The 15,498-nt window shown below is 52.3% G+C and overlaps 1 protein-coding gene across 4 annotated transcripts in view; it reads left to right on the top strand.

Annotated features, from left to right (window-relative positions):
• Dnah10 (dynein axonemal heavy chain 10) overlaps positions 1–15,498 on the top strand; it is a 114,426-nt gene that overhangs the window by 67,961 nt on the left and 30,967 nt on the right. For all 4 annotated transcript variants that reach the window (XM_010604298.3, XM_010604300.3, XM_010604299.3 and 1 more), the window contains 12 exons: positions 33–221; positions 1,731–1,877; positions 3,073–3,264; positions 4,189–4,307; positions 6,028–6,186; positions 8,053–8,188; positions 9,711–9,833; positions 10,939–11,073; positions 11,359–11,575; positions 12,267–12,386; positions 12,919–13,064; positions 14,732–14,884. In XM_010604298.3, coding sequence (XP_010602600.1) covers positions 33–221; positions 1,731–1,877; positions 3,073–3,264; positions 4,189–4,307; positions 6,028–6,186; positions 8,053–8,188; positions 9,711–9,833; positions 10,939–11,073; positions 11,359–11,575; positions 12,267–12,386; positions 12,919–13,064; positions 14,732–14,884 — 1,836 coding nt within the window. The remainder of the gene's footprint in view (positions 1–32; positions 222–1,730; positions 1,878–3,072; positions 3,265–4,188; positions 4,308–6,027; positions 6,187–8,052; positions 8,189–9,710; positions 9,834–10,938; positions 11,074–11,358; positions 11,576–12,266; positions 12,387–12,918; positions 13,065–14,731; positions 14,885–15,498) is intronic.

A 15,498-nucleotide genomic window follows, 5' to 3' on the forward strand; every position in this document is an offset into this window, starting at 1 on the left:
AGTGCTGCCCGTGACCCCTTCCCCACCCACAGTTTGAAGGGCAGGAGATCTCGCTGGACGCGCGCATGGGCATCTTCATCACTATGAACCCGGGCTACGCTGGTCGCACGGAGCTGCCCGAGTCGGTGAAGGCGCTGTTCCGGCCTGTGGTGGTCATCGTGCCCGATCTGCAGCAGATCTGCGAGATCATGCTCTTCTCTGAGGGCTTCCTGGGGGCCAAGGTGGGCTTGGCTGCGGGGCCCTCTCCATCCCTGTGGCGCTGTGAATGTCTTTGCTTTCCCCTGCTCTTCTTAAGATTTCAACTTCTATCCAGATGTGACGGTGAGTGCTGGGAGGCTGAGGCAGGAGGGCTGCAAGTTCCAGCCTGGCCTGGGCCTCTTACCTAGACCTTGTGTCAAAGTAAAATAAACACATAAAAAGGCCAGGGATGTAGCTCAGTGTAGAGAGCCTAGGTTCAATCTCCAGGACTGCAAAGAGAACAAACAAACCCCAACCAACCAAGCAAAAAAAGCCCTGTTGGCTTTGGAAGGTTTTAGGGTTCATGAGAGGTGGTGACACCGGTGACCAGAGGTCCTGGTACCCTTCACACTCCCAGTTTAAATAAAGAAATATGTATACATGTATATATATGAACCCCACCACATACATGTGTGTCTTCTATAGCATCCTTTTTATTTATTTAGTTAGTTAGTTTTTGTTGGTACCGGGGATTGAACTTGGGACCTTCTGCTTGCAAAGGGGGTGGAACCACTGAGCTAAATCCCCAGCCCTATAGCATCCTTTTTTTGTTGTTTTTTTGAGACAGCATTTCACTATGTACTTGAGACTGACCTGGAACTCACTGTGTATCCCAGGCTGGTCTCGAACTCACAGCGATCCTCCTGCCTCAGCCTCCTGAGTGCTGGGATTACAGGCCTGTGCCCCCAGGCCCAGCTGCATCTTTTTTAATATAGGTACTATGCATACTATGCATACATATATGTGGATAGATCGATCACTTTTAGAATATCTTCTTTCAAGAGATATGATTTTTTGAGGTATACTAGGGATTAAACCTAGGGCTGTGTGCATGCTAGGAAAATATTCTACCACTGAGCTACATCCCAGGCCTTATTGTTATTGTTGTTATTTAATCTTGAAACAGAGTCTCGCTAAATTGCCTAGGCTTATTTCAAACTCGTGATCTTCCTGCTTCAGCCTCCAGGCAGCAGGGCTCGCAGGTGTGCGCCCGGTATAAATGTCTTCCATAGATCCGTGTATATATCTGTGTTTGCTTTGTAACACCCTCTTTCAGGGCATCTCTCTATAGCAACACGTGCACAGCTGTTTCTGGAAGGTTCTGGAAAAGGCACAGGCTGCGGGGGGGATCAGCTGGGGCATCGCCCGCTGCTCTCCTGCAGTAGTTTTGGGAAGGCTCTTGCTGCTCATCGGGCTGCCAGGGTTCCGGCTTTGTGTGATGCGGTCTCACTCGCTTTCCTGACCCAAAGCCCGGTGGCAGACAGGCACAGGTGGCGCCTAAGGCCAGGAGTGCGGCTGCTGGGCCTGAGGGAAGAGCCTCGGCTGGGCAAGCTCTGGTGGCACACGGTTGCCACCTTTGTGGCAGTGGAGACGGTCAGGCTTGGGCTCCAGCTAAGCTGAGGATGCCTGTGCTCTTCGCGGTCGCTCTGGGAGTCCCCGGCACAGTCTGCTCAGGAGCCTGCACAGAGCCTTGGTCCCCGTTTCTCCTGCAGTCGCTGGCCAAGAAGATGACGGTGCTGTACAAGCTGGCACGGGAGCAGCTGTCCAAGCAGCACCACTATGACTTCGGGCTCCGCGCCCTGAAGTCGGTGCTGGTCATGGCCGGAGAGCTGAAGAGAGGCTCCTCGGAGCTGCGCGAGGTACGTCCTGCAGTCCCTGCTGGTCCCTGTGTCCCTGTGTCCCTGCGTCTGGTGAGGGCTGGGAGCAGGGCTCAGGCACAGGACAGTGCCCGGATGCAGGCTTGGGTCTCTGCTACCTGCCTCCTAGTGAGACCTCCCTGTCTCGAATCTGGGTGGTACCGGCAATCTCAGGATGGTGGGGCAGTGGGGACAAACTTCTCTGGAAGCCTGAGAGTGAGTTTTGAGAAAGTAGCACATTGTCACTGTCAGTGGGGCTCAGGGGCGTTTCCGACACACCGACCGTGTGCACAGGTCAGGTCCAGCCACCCCGCCAGCCTCCCTGGGTTCTCTTCGCACAAAGGCGAGAGGAAGGCGCCACAGTGCTTCTCCCAGGGAGACTCACCCCAAGCCATGCAGGTCCGGGGTTTCTGCAGCGACCACACACGCGTGCTTTTAGATTTCATTTAATTCTTATGCTCCATTTTTCTAGATTCCATTTTGATTTTCTAAATTTTCATATACAACTTTGAAAGATAAACATTTTAAAATCTTTGATATTTCATATAAATTTTTATTTAATAGAAATGTATCTGAATTATTCCCTACATGAAATATTATACCTTATATAAAATTAAAGGAAATTCTTTTAAAGTTTGAAATTTTTTTTTTTTTTTGGTACCAGGGATTGAACTCGGGTCCTTGTGCTTGCGAGGTAGGCGCCAGAACCACTGAGCTAAATCCCCAGTCCTATATGTTTTTAAATTATGTATTTCACATAAAATTTAAAACTTTAAGGCTGGGAATTTAGTCAGTGGCACCGTACTTGCCTTATAAGTGCAAGGACCTGAGTTTGATCCCCGGTACCAAAAAGAAACCAGAAAAAGAAAAACCCATATATAATTATGCTGTATATATTTTTATACATTTATATACTAAATATGTAGTTATTTAGCATATAAAAATATGAGTGTATGACACATTAGATGAGTGTGGTGGCACACCTCTATTCCCAGCACTCTGGGAGGCTGAGGCAGGAGGATCACAAGGTGGAGTCCAGCCTGGGCAGTCTAGTGATTTAGTGAGGTCCTGCTCAAATTTGAAACATGAGGGAAGGGCAGCTGTGACTGACTGGGTCCAGCCCCCAGCACCAAAGGAGCCACCAGGAGACCAGGGCATGCGGTTCCCCCATGGAGCGGTGTCCTGGCCTTCTGCCCAGGACGTGGTGCTCATGCGGGCCCTGCGGGACATGAACCTGCCCAAGTTTGTCTTCGAGGACGTCCCGCTCTTCCTGGGCCTCATCTGCGACCTCTTCCCGGGCCTGGACTGCCCGCGCGTGCGCTACCCCGACTTCACCGACACCGTGGAGCGGGTGCTGGAGGAGGGCGGCTACGCGCTGCTGCCGGTGCAGGTGAGGAGGGCAGGGTCTGCTGGCCGCTCGCTCCTGAGAGCTGTGCTGAAGCGCAGGAGCCAGGGCTTTCCCGGAGCTGCTGTCAGCACCGCCGGCCACTGAAACAGACCTGCAGCACACCTCCTTCCCTTTCTCCGGCCTCAATCCCTGTGGGGCGGGTGCAGCCTCGTCCTTTGGGTCTGGCTTCTGCTGCTCAGCATGGCGCCTTTGAGGCTCGTCCACGTTCCAGCCTGGCCAGCACTACATTGCTTTTTAGGGCTGAATAATATTCCACAGCCTCTGTACCTGCATCTCACTCTCCAACTGTTCGGGGCACAATGAGATCAGATCGCTTAAGTATGTTGTTTCGAGCACCCCTCTCCAAATAAAACAAAAAAGATGACACAGCCGTGTTGGGTACAGCCTGGCTGTCCTTCAGCTGGTTAAGCAGAGTGGATCTTGGGCCCAGTGATGCTTTTCCTTGGTGTAGACGCAAGAGGAATGGGCTCCTGCATACTCTCAGAAGCATTGCCCATAGCGGTCAGAGAGTGGCGCCCGTACAAGTGTCTGTCACCTGACGAGCAGGCGGACAGATCATGGCTGTCCACACCATGGAATATTATTCAGCCAGGAAGAGGAAGGGGTCGTACACCATGACGTGATCATGAAAGCACGGTGCTTGGCGAAAGAAGCCAGGCGCCAGACCACATGTGCTGTGACCCCATCTACGTGGGATGTGCAGGATGGGCAGCTCCATAGAGACAGAGAGCAGACTGGTGGCTGCTGGGGGCTGGGTGTGCACAGCAGGATTGGGAGAGGTGGCTGATGGGGGTGGAAAGGGGCCGGGCCGCATGGCTCTGTGACCACAGCGCGGCCGGGGTGGCTGAACTGTAGGGGCGTGGGCTCGGGGCCCATAAAACGGTCTTCACAGTGTTTGTCCTGCAGGTGGATAAAGTGGTTCAGATGTTCGAGACCATGATGACCCGGCACACGACCATGGTGGTGGGGCCCACCGGCGGGGGCAAGTCCGTGGTCATCAGCACCCTGTGTCAGGCCCAGACCCGGTGAGTGCGGCGCTGTCGCTTGGGGCTGACTGCCAGCGCTTTCGGGGCTGACAGAGTCTCCGGGACCCACCTCGATCCCTGACTTCCTGGGAGGGGAAATTTGTCCTGAGCACCCCTTCAAACTCAGGAGCTTCCTTGTTTCATTGCTGAGAGTTAACGCATTTAATTAGCTGATTAATTGACTGATTAATTTTCTTTGCAGGACTGGGGATTGAACCCAAGGTTGCTCTGCCACTGAGCTACATCCCCAGTCCTTTTTACTTTGAGACAAGTTCTCTTGCTAAGTCACCCAGATGGGGCTCAAATTTGTGATCCTCCTGCCTCAGCCTCCTTCAACGCTGATTACAGGGGTGCACTGCCATGCCTGGCTTGGTCAACATATTTTAGAATGCAGAATAGAGGCCGTTTTGTGTACCTGATAGTGCTTAGGTTTACTCGTGAAGTGAGAATTTCACAAACTTTTATGAAGATATTTTACAAACGAGTTTAAGGTGCTTCATTCCCTTGGTGTTGAGTGCTCCTCTTGCCTAAGTCAGGACTCACCACTAGGTGGCGCTGCTGTGGTGTCAGCGTGGCCGGGTTGGGGGTGGGGGCAAGGGCTTCACCCGCCACAAGCCCTCAGGGGACCCACAGCCTTGCCTGGAAGTGATCTCGGACCTCCTGCCTTTGCAAAGTAATGACTGGATTCCAGGAAGGCTGGAGTGGTGCCCCTGTCCCAGGAAGCATCTACTTCAGCGTTTCTAGTCTGTCCCACTGTCGTTTCTTCCTGTCCCTTCCTGTGTCCCCCTGAGAGAAAAGTGGTGTCTGTAGCTTACTCATTCGAGGCGGCTTTTGCCTTAACAATTCCGAATTTCATTCTTGAGCTAGTTCATTGTTAGAAAATTTATGGAGGGGCCGGGGATTTAGCTCAGTGGCCCCGCACCTGCCTTGCAAGCACAAGGTCTGGAGTTCGATCCTTGGCACCAAAAACAAACAAACAACAAAAAAACCCCACATTTAAAAAAAAGAGAAAATTTATGGAACTATCGCATATGACTGCATATGGAATATTGTATGCGTACTGTTTTATTTATTTGTTGATTGTGAGCCATGTGTTGTATAATGTTTAGTTTTCTTCAGATTAATCACATAGTGTGAGTAGAATTTGCAGTCACTATAAAAGGGAAATGCCCTGTTTATCAGATTCACTAACTGAGGCCAGATGTTGTCCCATAAATAAGAAATGGAGCTGGATATGATGGTATATATACCCGTATTTCCAGCACTCTGGGAGGCTGAGGCAGGAGGATTGCAAGTATGAGCCCAGCCTGGGCAACTTGACAGCTTAGCAAGATGCTGTCTCAAAATAAAAAATAAAAAGGTCTGGGGATGTGGTTCAGCACAGAGGCCCTGGGTTCACTCCCCAGTGACACACACATGTACACACATGTGCACACATGTTCATGCAGAGCACCGGGCATCAGCATTGCAGAGCTCCTTGCATCCTCCTAGAGCCCGTAACCCTCGGAGACCTGTCTGGGCACGCGTGACTTCCTGGTGCGGTGGCCCTTGGGCCATTCCCATTTGGTGTAAACTCCTGATGGTGCCCAGGAGGCCCCGGATGTTCACAAGGGCCAAGTTCTGCATTTTGGCTTGGTTTGTGCATCTGTCTGCCAGGGCCCTAGCTTGGGCTCCAAGGCGTGTGGCCTGAGTCCCGGCTGAATACTGTCCTCCGGTGCAGGCTGGGGCTCGTCACGAAGTTGTACATCCTGAACCCCAAGGCTGTGAGCGTCATTGAGCTCTACGGCATCCTGGACCCCACCACAAGAGACTGGACAGACGGGGTGCTGTCCAACATCTTCCGGGAGATCAACAAGCCCACGGACAAGAAGGAGCGGAAGTGAGTGCAGCGGGTCCGGGTGAGGCGAGGCTAGCAGTGCTGTCCGGAGCCCCTGTGTGTGCTCTCAACTGGCCGTCAGCGCCCGGTGGGGGCTACCGGGACTTTGGACACCTCTTAAGATGACAGAGGCTAAAGTCTCAGCTGATCACATTAAATCTCTGTTTAATATTCCTTCTTGACTCTGGGCCAACCCAGGATTTGGAGCTGGGCTCAGTCGTCTCCTTGTTGTCATCTTTGAATCTCGATTCCTCAGGATTTCTTTCTGTTATGACCTCGATGTTCTGGAAGGTTATAGACCGGCTGTTTTAGGGGAGTTCTCAGATGGGGTTTGCCAGAGGCTCTTGGCTCAGTCTTACCACAAATATAAGTGGAGGTTTCCTAATGGGACCACCGGTGAACTTCGATCTTGGGCTGTCTGTGAGGTAACGGAACCCTGTCGGTATTTAATTTCCTGAAGTTGATAGGGCTGTGGTTAGGTAGGAGAAGGTGCTCATTTTTTGCAGACACATGCTAAGGTATTTAGGACACAGGATGTTATGTCTGTGACTCACTTTGAATGAGGCACACAAAACATCTAATAGCTGGAGAATTTGGCTGAAGGATATATGAGGGTTCTTTGTACAGTTCTATCCTTGAAATTCTGCAAGTCTGAAATTATTGAAAAATTAAAAAGTCAAATACGAAAAAAATACTAGAAAAAAATAAACCAAAATGCTGTTTAAAAATCTGACTACTAATATCAGTGTATTAAATGAAGCAATATCAAATCATCATAGGAGAAGATAGGAGAAGAGAGTCATCCTGTAGAGGTGGGCTTTGCTGTGATGTAACCCATCAGAGCCCCAAATTGGAGTGTCACGTGGCTTGAAGAGCTGAGGCTGTGGAGCCCGTGTGAGCCCGCTGGCAGATGACAGTCACCCAGGAGCTTGGGTGCCACCTGCTCCTGCAAGCCCCTCGGGCAGCATGAGTGAGTGACGTGGACCACACTACAGGGTGTGTTAATTTCACAGTGCTGCTGTAGCAAGTCACCAGGTGGCTTAGAACAATGGAAATTGATTCTGTAAGCCCTGGAGGCTGGGAGTCTGAGATCAAGGTGGTAGCTGGGCCTTGCTCCCTCCAGAGGCTCTGGGAAAATCTTCCCCAGCTGCCTCTAGGTTTCAGGGGCATCAGATGTGCTTGGCTGTGGCCACATCACACCAGTTCCCCGCCCACTCCTCTACGTGGCTTCCTGCTCTGTGTGTCTGAATCCTCTCTTGAAAGACGCTTATCATTGGATCAGGGACCATCTTGATGACCCAGAATGGTCCAGCCTTGAGATGCTTAATAAACAAATCTGCAAAGACTTTTTCCCCAAATAATGTCACAGTCACAACTTTTGGTGAACACACCTTTGGGAGGACAGTAACCACCCAGCCCACTACCTGCGGATTTATGGGTTCTTCCCTTCCCTGTTAACTCCTCCATCAGAAAACTAGGAGTGAAAACAGTGATAAGTAGCGATGGAGAATCAGCCTCAGATTTAAGAGACGAATGAAATGTCAGTGGGGAGTGGATGGTGACCCTTTCTGTCACCATGGACAGCCACTATTCAGCGCCAGCAGATGGTTCCCATGTAGGACCACAGGCTGGCATGGTCAGGACTTAATTTTCCCAAGAAGGAAGAAATCCAGATATTTGTGTGTGGTCCCCTGCTCCTTAGATACCGGTGCCTAATTAAGATGGTTTTCATGTGCTGTGTGGTAGAAGCTTCCCACCAGGCAGGATCCCCGTCAGATCCCAGCAGGAAAGCCTGGGAGGAGACACTGGGTGAGGAGCTCAGCTGGAAGCCATCTCGGACCCTGGCTCCCCTCCCTTTGGTCACTGCAGGTATATTTTGTTTGATGGCGATGTGGATGCTCTATGGGTGGAAAACATGAATTCCGTGATGGACGATAACAAGCTGTTGACCCTGGCCAACGGGGAACGCATCCGGCTCCAGGCACACTGCGCCCTGCTCTTTGAGGCAAGTAGCAGCGAGGGGCAGTTTGGACAGAAGCCTTTCTTTTAATTAAAAATTTTAAAGTTTATCAATGTAGTAATATGTATAGATGATTACTTCAAACACGAAAGTCTGTAGTGAGTCTGTCTGTCATTTACCCACTCTCCTTCTCCCTACCCTACCCCAAAGGTGACTATATCTAATTTTTTTGAGTTGCTCCTGCAGATAATCATTCTGGTATCTACAGCAGCACACACAGCATGCTGTTTGTTCTGCCAGCAAGTACACACATGGCCATAGGAGAGAAGTGAGGCTTTCTCTCTCGTACTACCAGTTGGCCGTCCCTCCTCAACTACTGTGTTACTAACTTGGCTCACAGTTGCCTTTTCATGGATGTGGAAAATATTTATTGCAAGCCAACTAATATAATTATATTTGCAGTGATACTTTGGTTCACAAACTTGATTCTTTCCATGATTCTAGTGGCAAACCGTGTTGGATGAGAACCAAATCTAATTCAATGGTTAGGTTCAGGGTTGACCATCTGGGGAAATTTGATTCAGCACCGAGTTTTAAAGCCATTTGTTTTGCCTGGAGTTTGTTATTGCCTTTCTTTTCCTCCCACACTATTTGCCTTTATCCTGCCCTCACATGTTTTTTCAGGCTTTCTATCATATCAAGTATTCTGTTGGAACCCCTTTCTTCCTGGAGCTACTTCCCAAGGCTCCTCAGCTCCTGCTCACAACACCAGTTGCTTATCTCATAGCAGCTGTGGCTGGGAACTGCTTTTGCTCCAGTTCGATACTGCTGTTATTTCTGTCCTGGCCTATGAAAGTCATCGGCTCACCTGTGCATTGTCTTAGTTTCTTCCTCAATGGGACAAATGCCAGGCGCCCACAACATGAAGAAGGAGGGGCTTGTTTTGGCTCCTGGATGTAGTCCGTGGTCGACCGGTTCTCAGGCGGAAATGGCACGAACGAAGGGCATTAGCAGGGAATGGTCAGGAAGCACAGAGATGTACGGAGCTGGGAAGGGAGCTGCTGACCAGGCCCCAGCTGTTCCCACTCAGAGGCCCCGCTGAGGAGCGCGTGAGGGTGGGGGACACTCTCCATAATGTAGCATGCACATCTCTGTCTGACTGGCTGGCAGAAGTGCTTCTTTCTCATAGAGATTTTGCTAATGTTGCTGGCTTAACAGTGTATCGAGTTTTATGCTATCTACCTCATCTCAACTATGGTGAAAAAAAAAAAAAGACTGGAAAATGTTCCAAAGCACTGTTTATTTCTGGGTGGTGGGGTTTGTATAACTTGATTTCTTCTTTATATATATTTTAATTTTTGTCAGGTATTCTGCAACTTTTTTTTCATATTAATTTCATAGTAAGGGGGCACTTTAAAAGGTATTACATCAGAGATGTATAATCTCACCCTAAACCTGAGCATTCAACTAAAAGCCCCATGAAGCTGTCCATGGTAATTATATAGGACTTGGTTTTTAATGCACAAGAAAAAGCTGTGGATGTGGATGATCCCCTCTCTTTCCCCAGGTTGGAGATTTACAGTATGCCTCTCCTGCAACTGTGTCTCGATGTGGAATGGTTTATATGGACCCCAAAAACTTGAAATATCAACCTTACTGGAAAAAATGGGTTAGCAAAATACAAAGCAAGGTAAAAATGATTCCTCCAATAAAGTTGTTAGCATCAGTGGCCAGCGCAAGGGGGTGTTTGTAGTTGAAGTTCGTGAACTTGTTCTCACGACCTTGTGTCCCTGACCCGCTAAGGTCCTTGCACATGAATCCAGTGAAAACATGGTGGACACACCTGCTGGGTCTCACACACTTCCTGGTCCAGACCAGGGATCAGCAGCCTCCCTGTGAAGGGGTGGTAGAGAGTGTGTTAGACTGTGGGGGCATTGTGGCTTCTTTTGTGCCTGCTTCATTCTGCTGCAGTGGTATGAGCACAGTTGGATGCTGTGAGGAGGAGGACACGATGGGGGGGCCGGGTGTGGCCTGTGGTTTGGTTTGCAACCCACAACCTGGTCCAGAGGCCCAGTGACTGAGAGGCGGGAGCTGCCCGTGCTCTGCACTTTGGGAGACTGGAAGGGGGGCAGTGTGTGTAGCCCCAGCTCGGTGTGGGGCTGAGACCCAGTGGGTTCAGGTGACCCCAGGCCATGTGACATGTATGTCCCGAGGCTGCCTAGATGGCACAGCATCTTGGCAGCAGGTGTGCCTGATAGGTGGAGACAGGTGAGTGAGTTGGATTTGGTCATACTCCGGGCAGCATGGCCACCTTTTTGATAGGGGTGCAGGTGTTCTGGCTGTGTCTTTATAGAGGCCACCGGGCTGGTGGGAGTTGGAGACCAGGACAGATGACTCCAGAGAGAAGTGGACCAGGGGAGACATCAAGGCTCCACCATGGGGGAGAGCGTTCTGGGGGCTCAGGCACTCAGGTGCCATGGGTGCCGTGAAGGGAGGGGGAGCTCGCACTTTTCCCCTCTGTGGGGTGGCTGGCGATGTCCCTTGAGCCCACAAGTGGGACCCGCTGTCTCCTCTCCCCTGCTCCCAAGGGTGGGGTGGACCCCATGGCGGAGAGGTGACAGGTGAGTGTGTTGCCAAGGACAAGCTCGCTGTAGACGCAGGCAGGTGCCAGGGTTCCTCTCCTGCCGTGGTGACTGCTCCTGGGGTGTCCCTCCCGCTTCGGTACAAGTAAAACTTTAACTTCCAGTTAAGTAAATGAAACTTTGAAAATTCATCGGGACTCTGCTCTTCCCCAGGGGGAACAAGATGATTTAAATCGTCTCTTTGAGAAGTATGTGCCGCCTCTCATGGATGTGATCGTGGAAGGTATCGTGGATGGAAGACAAGGAGAGAGGCTGAAGACAGTGGTTCCGCAGACAGACCTAAACATGGTGAGAGATCGTCAGCGCTGGGGCGGAATTCTCCTTCCAGGAGCACGGACTTTAAGGGGAGCAGAGACGCCGCATGGGTCGCTCGCAGCACGGTGGGTGGGTATGGCGGTGGCATTCTTCTGCTTTTGTGACCTGTTCAAGTCAACGTGCCGGGCTCCATGGGTCTAAACCGATGTGGCAGAACATTGGCCCCCTCACGCTGGGCCCGGGCCCCAGGGTCAAGGGCGAGCTGACCCTGTGGGGTGGGAAGATTGGGGCCGACCTGAGTCCTTTCCTGTGAGCCAGGTGACCCAGCTGACCAAGATATTGGATGCGTTACTGGAAGGAGAGATCGAGGACCTGGACCTGCTGGAGTGCTACTTCCTGGAGGCTCTGTATTTCTCACTGGGCGCCTCTCTGCTTGAGAATGGAAGGATTAAGTTTGATGAATGTGTCAAACGCCTTTCTTCTTTGTCCACTGTCGATACGGAAGGGGTTTGGGCCAAACCTGGAGAATTGCCGGGTAGGAGCTGAGTGTCACCTGCTGTCCTGCTCACGGTGCTTTGGGTTGGGATTTTAGAGGACAGGAACGTGCTTTTCCGTATTTCCATGGCCTGGTGTGGGTTTTCCAGCCTGTTTGCTCCCATAGAGAATGCCATGGTCAGAGTCCCCAGTGTGTCCCTGGTACTGCAGAAGCCAGCGCCTTCCCATGCCTTCCCGGGGTCTAAACCCTTTCTCACCTGAGCTCGGCGCCTGCGCCCTGGCTCTGCTTGTGCTCGTGTTTCTCGTGGTCTGCCTGCCTGACTTTCCCTCCTTTGGGCTCCCCTTGCTGTCTAAAGCTCCACCACTTAAGCCCCCCATGGGCTCCTGAGTCTGTGCAGGACAGGCTTTGTGTACAGGCACACAGGTCGCTCACAGGAGGCAGCCATACCAGGGGCGTAAGCTTTTGCACAGAAAATGTGCGTCCGCGAAGACCTGCAGTGGCAGCTCCAGCATCTCCCACGGGTGGAGTGGGGGACGCTGCCAAGTGGCGGCTGTGGAGAAAGAGTCTGGGAGGGGACTCCCTCGGAGGACGGCACCTGTGACCAGCGAAGGGGCAAAGGAGGGACCCGCGTGGCGTCTGTCCAGCAGACAGGCTCATTCCAGACGTGTGCCAGGACGAGCCCCTGGGCGCCCAGGTCTCCTGTCACAGTGACACAGCCTGTTCACTTCAGGCCACCTTCCGACCTTGTACGACTTTCACTTTGATTCCAAACGGAACCAGTGGATCCCGTGGGGCAACTTGGTACCAGAGTACATCCACGACCACAAGAGGAAGTTTATCGACATCCTGGGTAAGCAGGAGGAAGCCAGAGTGTCTGTCGCCTTGCTGGCGTCTGGGTCCCCGCCTGCGGAGCGGCTTGTGGGAGCGAGGGCAGCGCGCTGGGTCCTCCGAAGGGTGGCGTCTTGGCTTCTCTTCGCGCTGCTGGCTCTGGGCACCTTCGAGTGTCTGTGAGACTCCCTGCAGAGGAAGTTCTCGGTCAGGGAACCATGTCACACAGGTGTAGGGACGACAGAAGCGACAGGTAACTCTGAGCATAAGTTAGAACTGGGCGCTTGGAACAGTTTGGGGTCTCCGCCTGGATGGGGGCGCTGGTCACACAGCTGTACACAGAGGTGTACCGGGCTCACTGAATCACACCTGAGAACGGGCACTTCTGAGGTGAGCTGGACCTCGGGGCTGCACAGTGATGGAGTAACAGTGGGCGATGTGGTTCCCTAGGCAGAGGCTCTACCCATGCACGGTTCTGAGGTCGCAGCTCAGCTTTGCTGCTGCTTTTGATGCCCCCTTCAGTCCTGTGACGCCCCCATTCTGATGTCTTTTAGTTCACACAGTGGATACGACCCGCACGACCTGGATACTGGAACAAATGGTTAAAATCAAGCAACCTGTTATTTTTGTTGGTGAATCCGGTACTTCTAAGACAGCTACTACCCAGAACTTTCTCAAAAATCTGAACAGAGACACTAATGTAAGTCATCCTTTGTATGAGTCATTTACTGCCGCGAAACAAATCACACAGCTTCTGAATGCTGCCAACTGTGCTCCCTGGCGTTTCCCTGGGCTGTGTGGGTGGCTCAGGGCCCTCTCTCCAGGCTGTTTCTGGGCCGCCTTTGTCTGAGGCTCTGTGGCACTTCTGAGCCTGCCCCTTGTACTCAGTGGCTGCTTCCCTGTGCTGGCCTTGGGCTGTTGCTGGACAGGGGATTGGTGACATGGATTTGGCTCTGGGGGCTGGGAAATCCTAGCGCCCGGTGTTGCCAGCTGCTGCGGGGAGGGGCTCGTAGCTGCATTCTGAGTTGGCCGAGGGTGTTTCACGGTGGGAGGGAGCAGGCTTGCCGCAGGAAGTCGCTTTTATTAAAACAAAACAAGACAACCACTTCCTCAATGACCTGATCCTATTGCCTCCCAAAAATCCCACCTCCCAGTCCCATCAGTGCTCTTGGTATGGTGCTGGCTTCCTGCGCAGCAGAAGTCCAAGGTACACTGCAAAGTGGGAATGAAGATGTTTTTGCAGCCCCTGAGGTCACATGACACCCCTCTGCCACTTTGCACTGGTCAGGCAGCCACCTCTGAGCACCCACGCCGTGCATGAGGGAACAGGCCAGGGCGTGGATGCCCAGGGGCGTCATGATCACCTTAGTGCTTCTCGGGAACTTGTTTCCTTCTCTTCCTCCACCCCCTGTAAGTGCAGGAGGGGCTGGGGCATCCCCTGTGTGCACCCCAAGCCTGTCCCTGTGCCACCTTCCTGGCTTCCCACCAGTGTCTGAGGCATTTTACAAGTGGGAAAAGTTTCTCCTCCTGGGACTCCAGCTCTGCCCTATGCCCACCCGTGAGTGCTGCTCTCCACACTGCCCACTTAGATCTCCAGCCCCTGTCTCCGCCTCGGGATGTGCCAGGGGCTCTCCCCACTTCATGGTGGGGTACCAGTGGGGGTCCTAGAAGCCAGTGGGCTCTGGGCGGGCTGTCCTGGCTGAGGGAGCCGTGTTCAGAAGCCCTCACTGTGTCACCCTTCTGGGATCCCTGCAGCTGGTGCTCATGAGCCCAACCGGGTGTCTCTGAATGCATCCACTGCGATACACACCCAGCTTGTGTGTGCTGCTTGTGTGTGGCACCCTGGCTGGCAGCTCTTTTAAAAGGCAGCAGTTCCCAGTGTCCCCACAAGCATGGGTGTCACCGAAAACACGTTTAAAATCCCTAGACCCACTGGGCATGGTGGCACACACCTGTAATCCTAGCACTCAGAGGCTGAGGCAGGAGGATCGCTGTAGACCAGCCTGGGCTACATAGTGAGTTCTCAACTATACAGTGAAACCCCGTCTCAAAAAAGAATCCCCCCATCAAAAAAAATCTCCAGTCCCGCCGAGGACGCATACCTGGGGGTCTGGTGCCTGCGCCTCTCCTTAGACATTATTTCAGAGACCACGTCCACTGCTGTCCCTGCTGTCTTCTACTTGTCCTCAGGTCCTTACCAGCTAATACCACCCATCAACAGGAAAAAGGAATTCTCACTTTGGCATTGAAACAACGATGAGCAATGACCCACTTGGGTTGTAAGAATGTAGTTCAGAGACCATGAGTTTGCAAGTTGACAGCCCCCGCAGCAGGGCCCACAGTCTGAGCCCCCGATCTCTTTTTCAGATCGTGCTGATGGTCAACTTCTCCTCCCGCACTACGTCCATGGACATCCAGAGAAACCTGGAGGCAAATGTGGAGAAGCGCACGAAGGACACTTATGGGCCTCCCATGGGGAAGCGGCTGCTGGTGTTCATGGACGACATGAACATGCCCAAGGTAGCCAGCTCGGGGGCGGAGCGTCTGTGTGGGTGCAGGCGTGGGGAGGGCAAGTGTGTGGATGTGGGCTATCGCCTTCTGTGTGCAGGGACCACCCTGGGGCTCCCCTCTGCTGGGGGCTGAGTGAGGGGCTCGGTGCGCCCTGTGGTGCTGTTCCCCGCACCACAAGTAGGAAGCAGAAGGACTGACCCTTCCCAAGGTGCCTTGGGGTGAAGCAAGCCAGGGAACTTCAGTTGTATCCTGAGTGTTTCTGGGGCCAGAGCCTGAGAACTGCAAAGTTTTCCCAACACACTGGATTTAAGTTGATATCTTTTTATGGAACCATTCCCCTCTGAAGATCCTTCTTCCAGAGGAGCATATGCAAAACCAGGATCCATTCATTCACCCACATATCTGATCATCTGTCCACCCATCCATATATTTAGTCATCTGCTCAGGATTCATCCATCCATCTTATCTGTCCATTTGTCCATCCAGCCATCCAGTTGTTATCTAGTCATCTGTTATTCTACTGATTCATCCATCTTTTTGCCCAGCCACAAGTGCCCATCTGTTTACCCTTCTGTCCATCCACCCACCCATCCACCCATCCACCCATCCACCCATCCACCCAC

Source organism: Fukomys damarensis, unplaced genomic scaffold (assembly GCF_012274545.1).
Source record: "Fukomys damarensis isolate Sample0158 unplaced genomic scaffold, DMR_v1.0_HiC HiC_scaffold_12, whole genome shotgun sequence".
Lineage (NCBI taxonomy): Eukaryota > Metazoa > Chordata > Mammalia > Rodentia > Bathyergidae > Fukomys > Fukomys damarensis.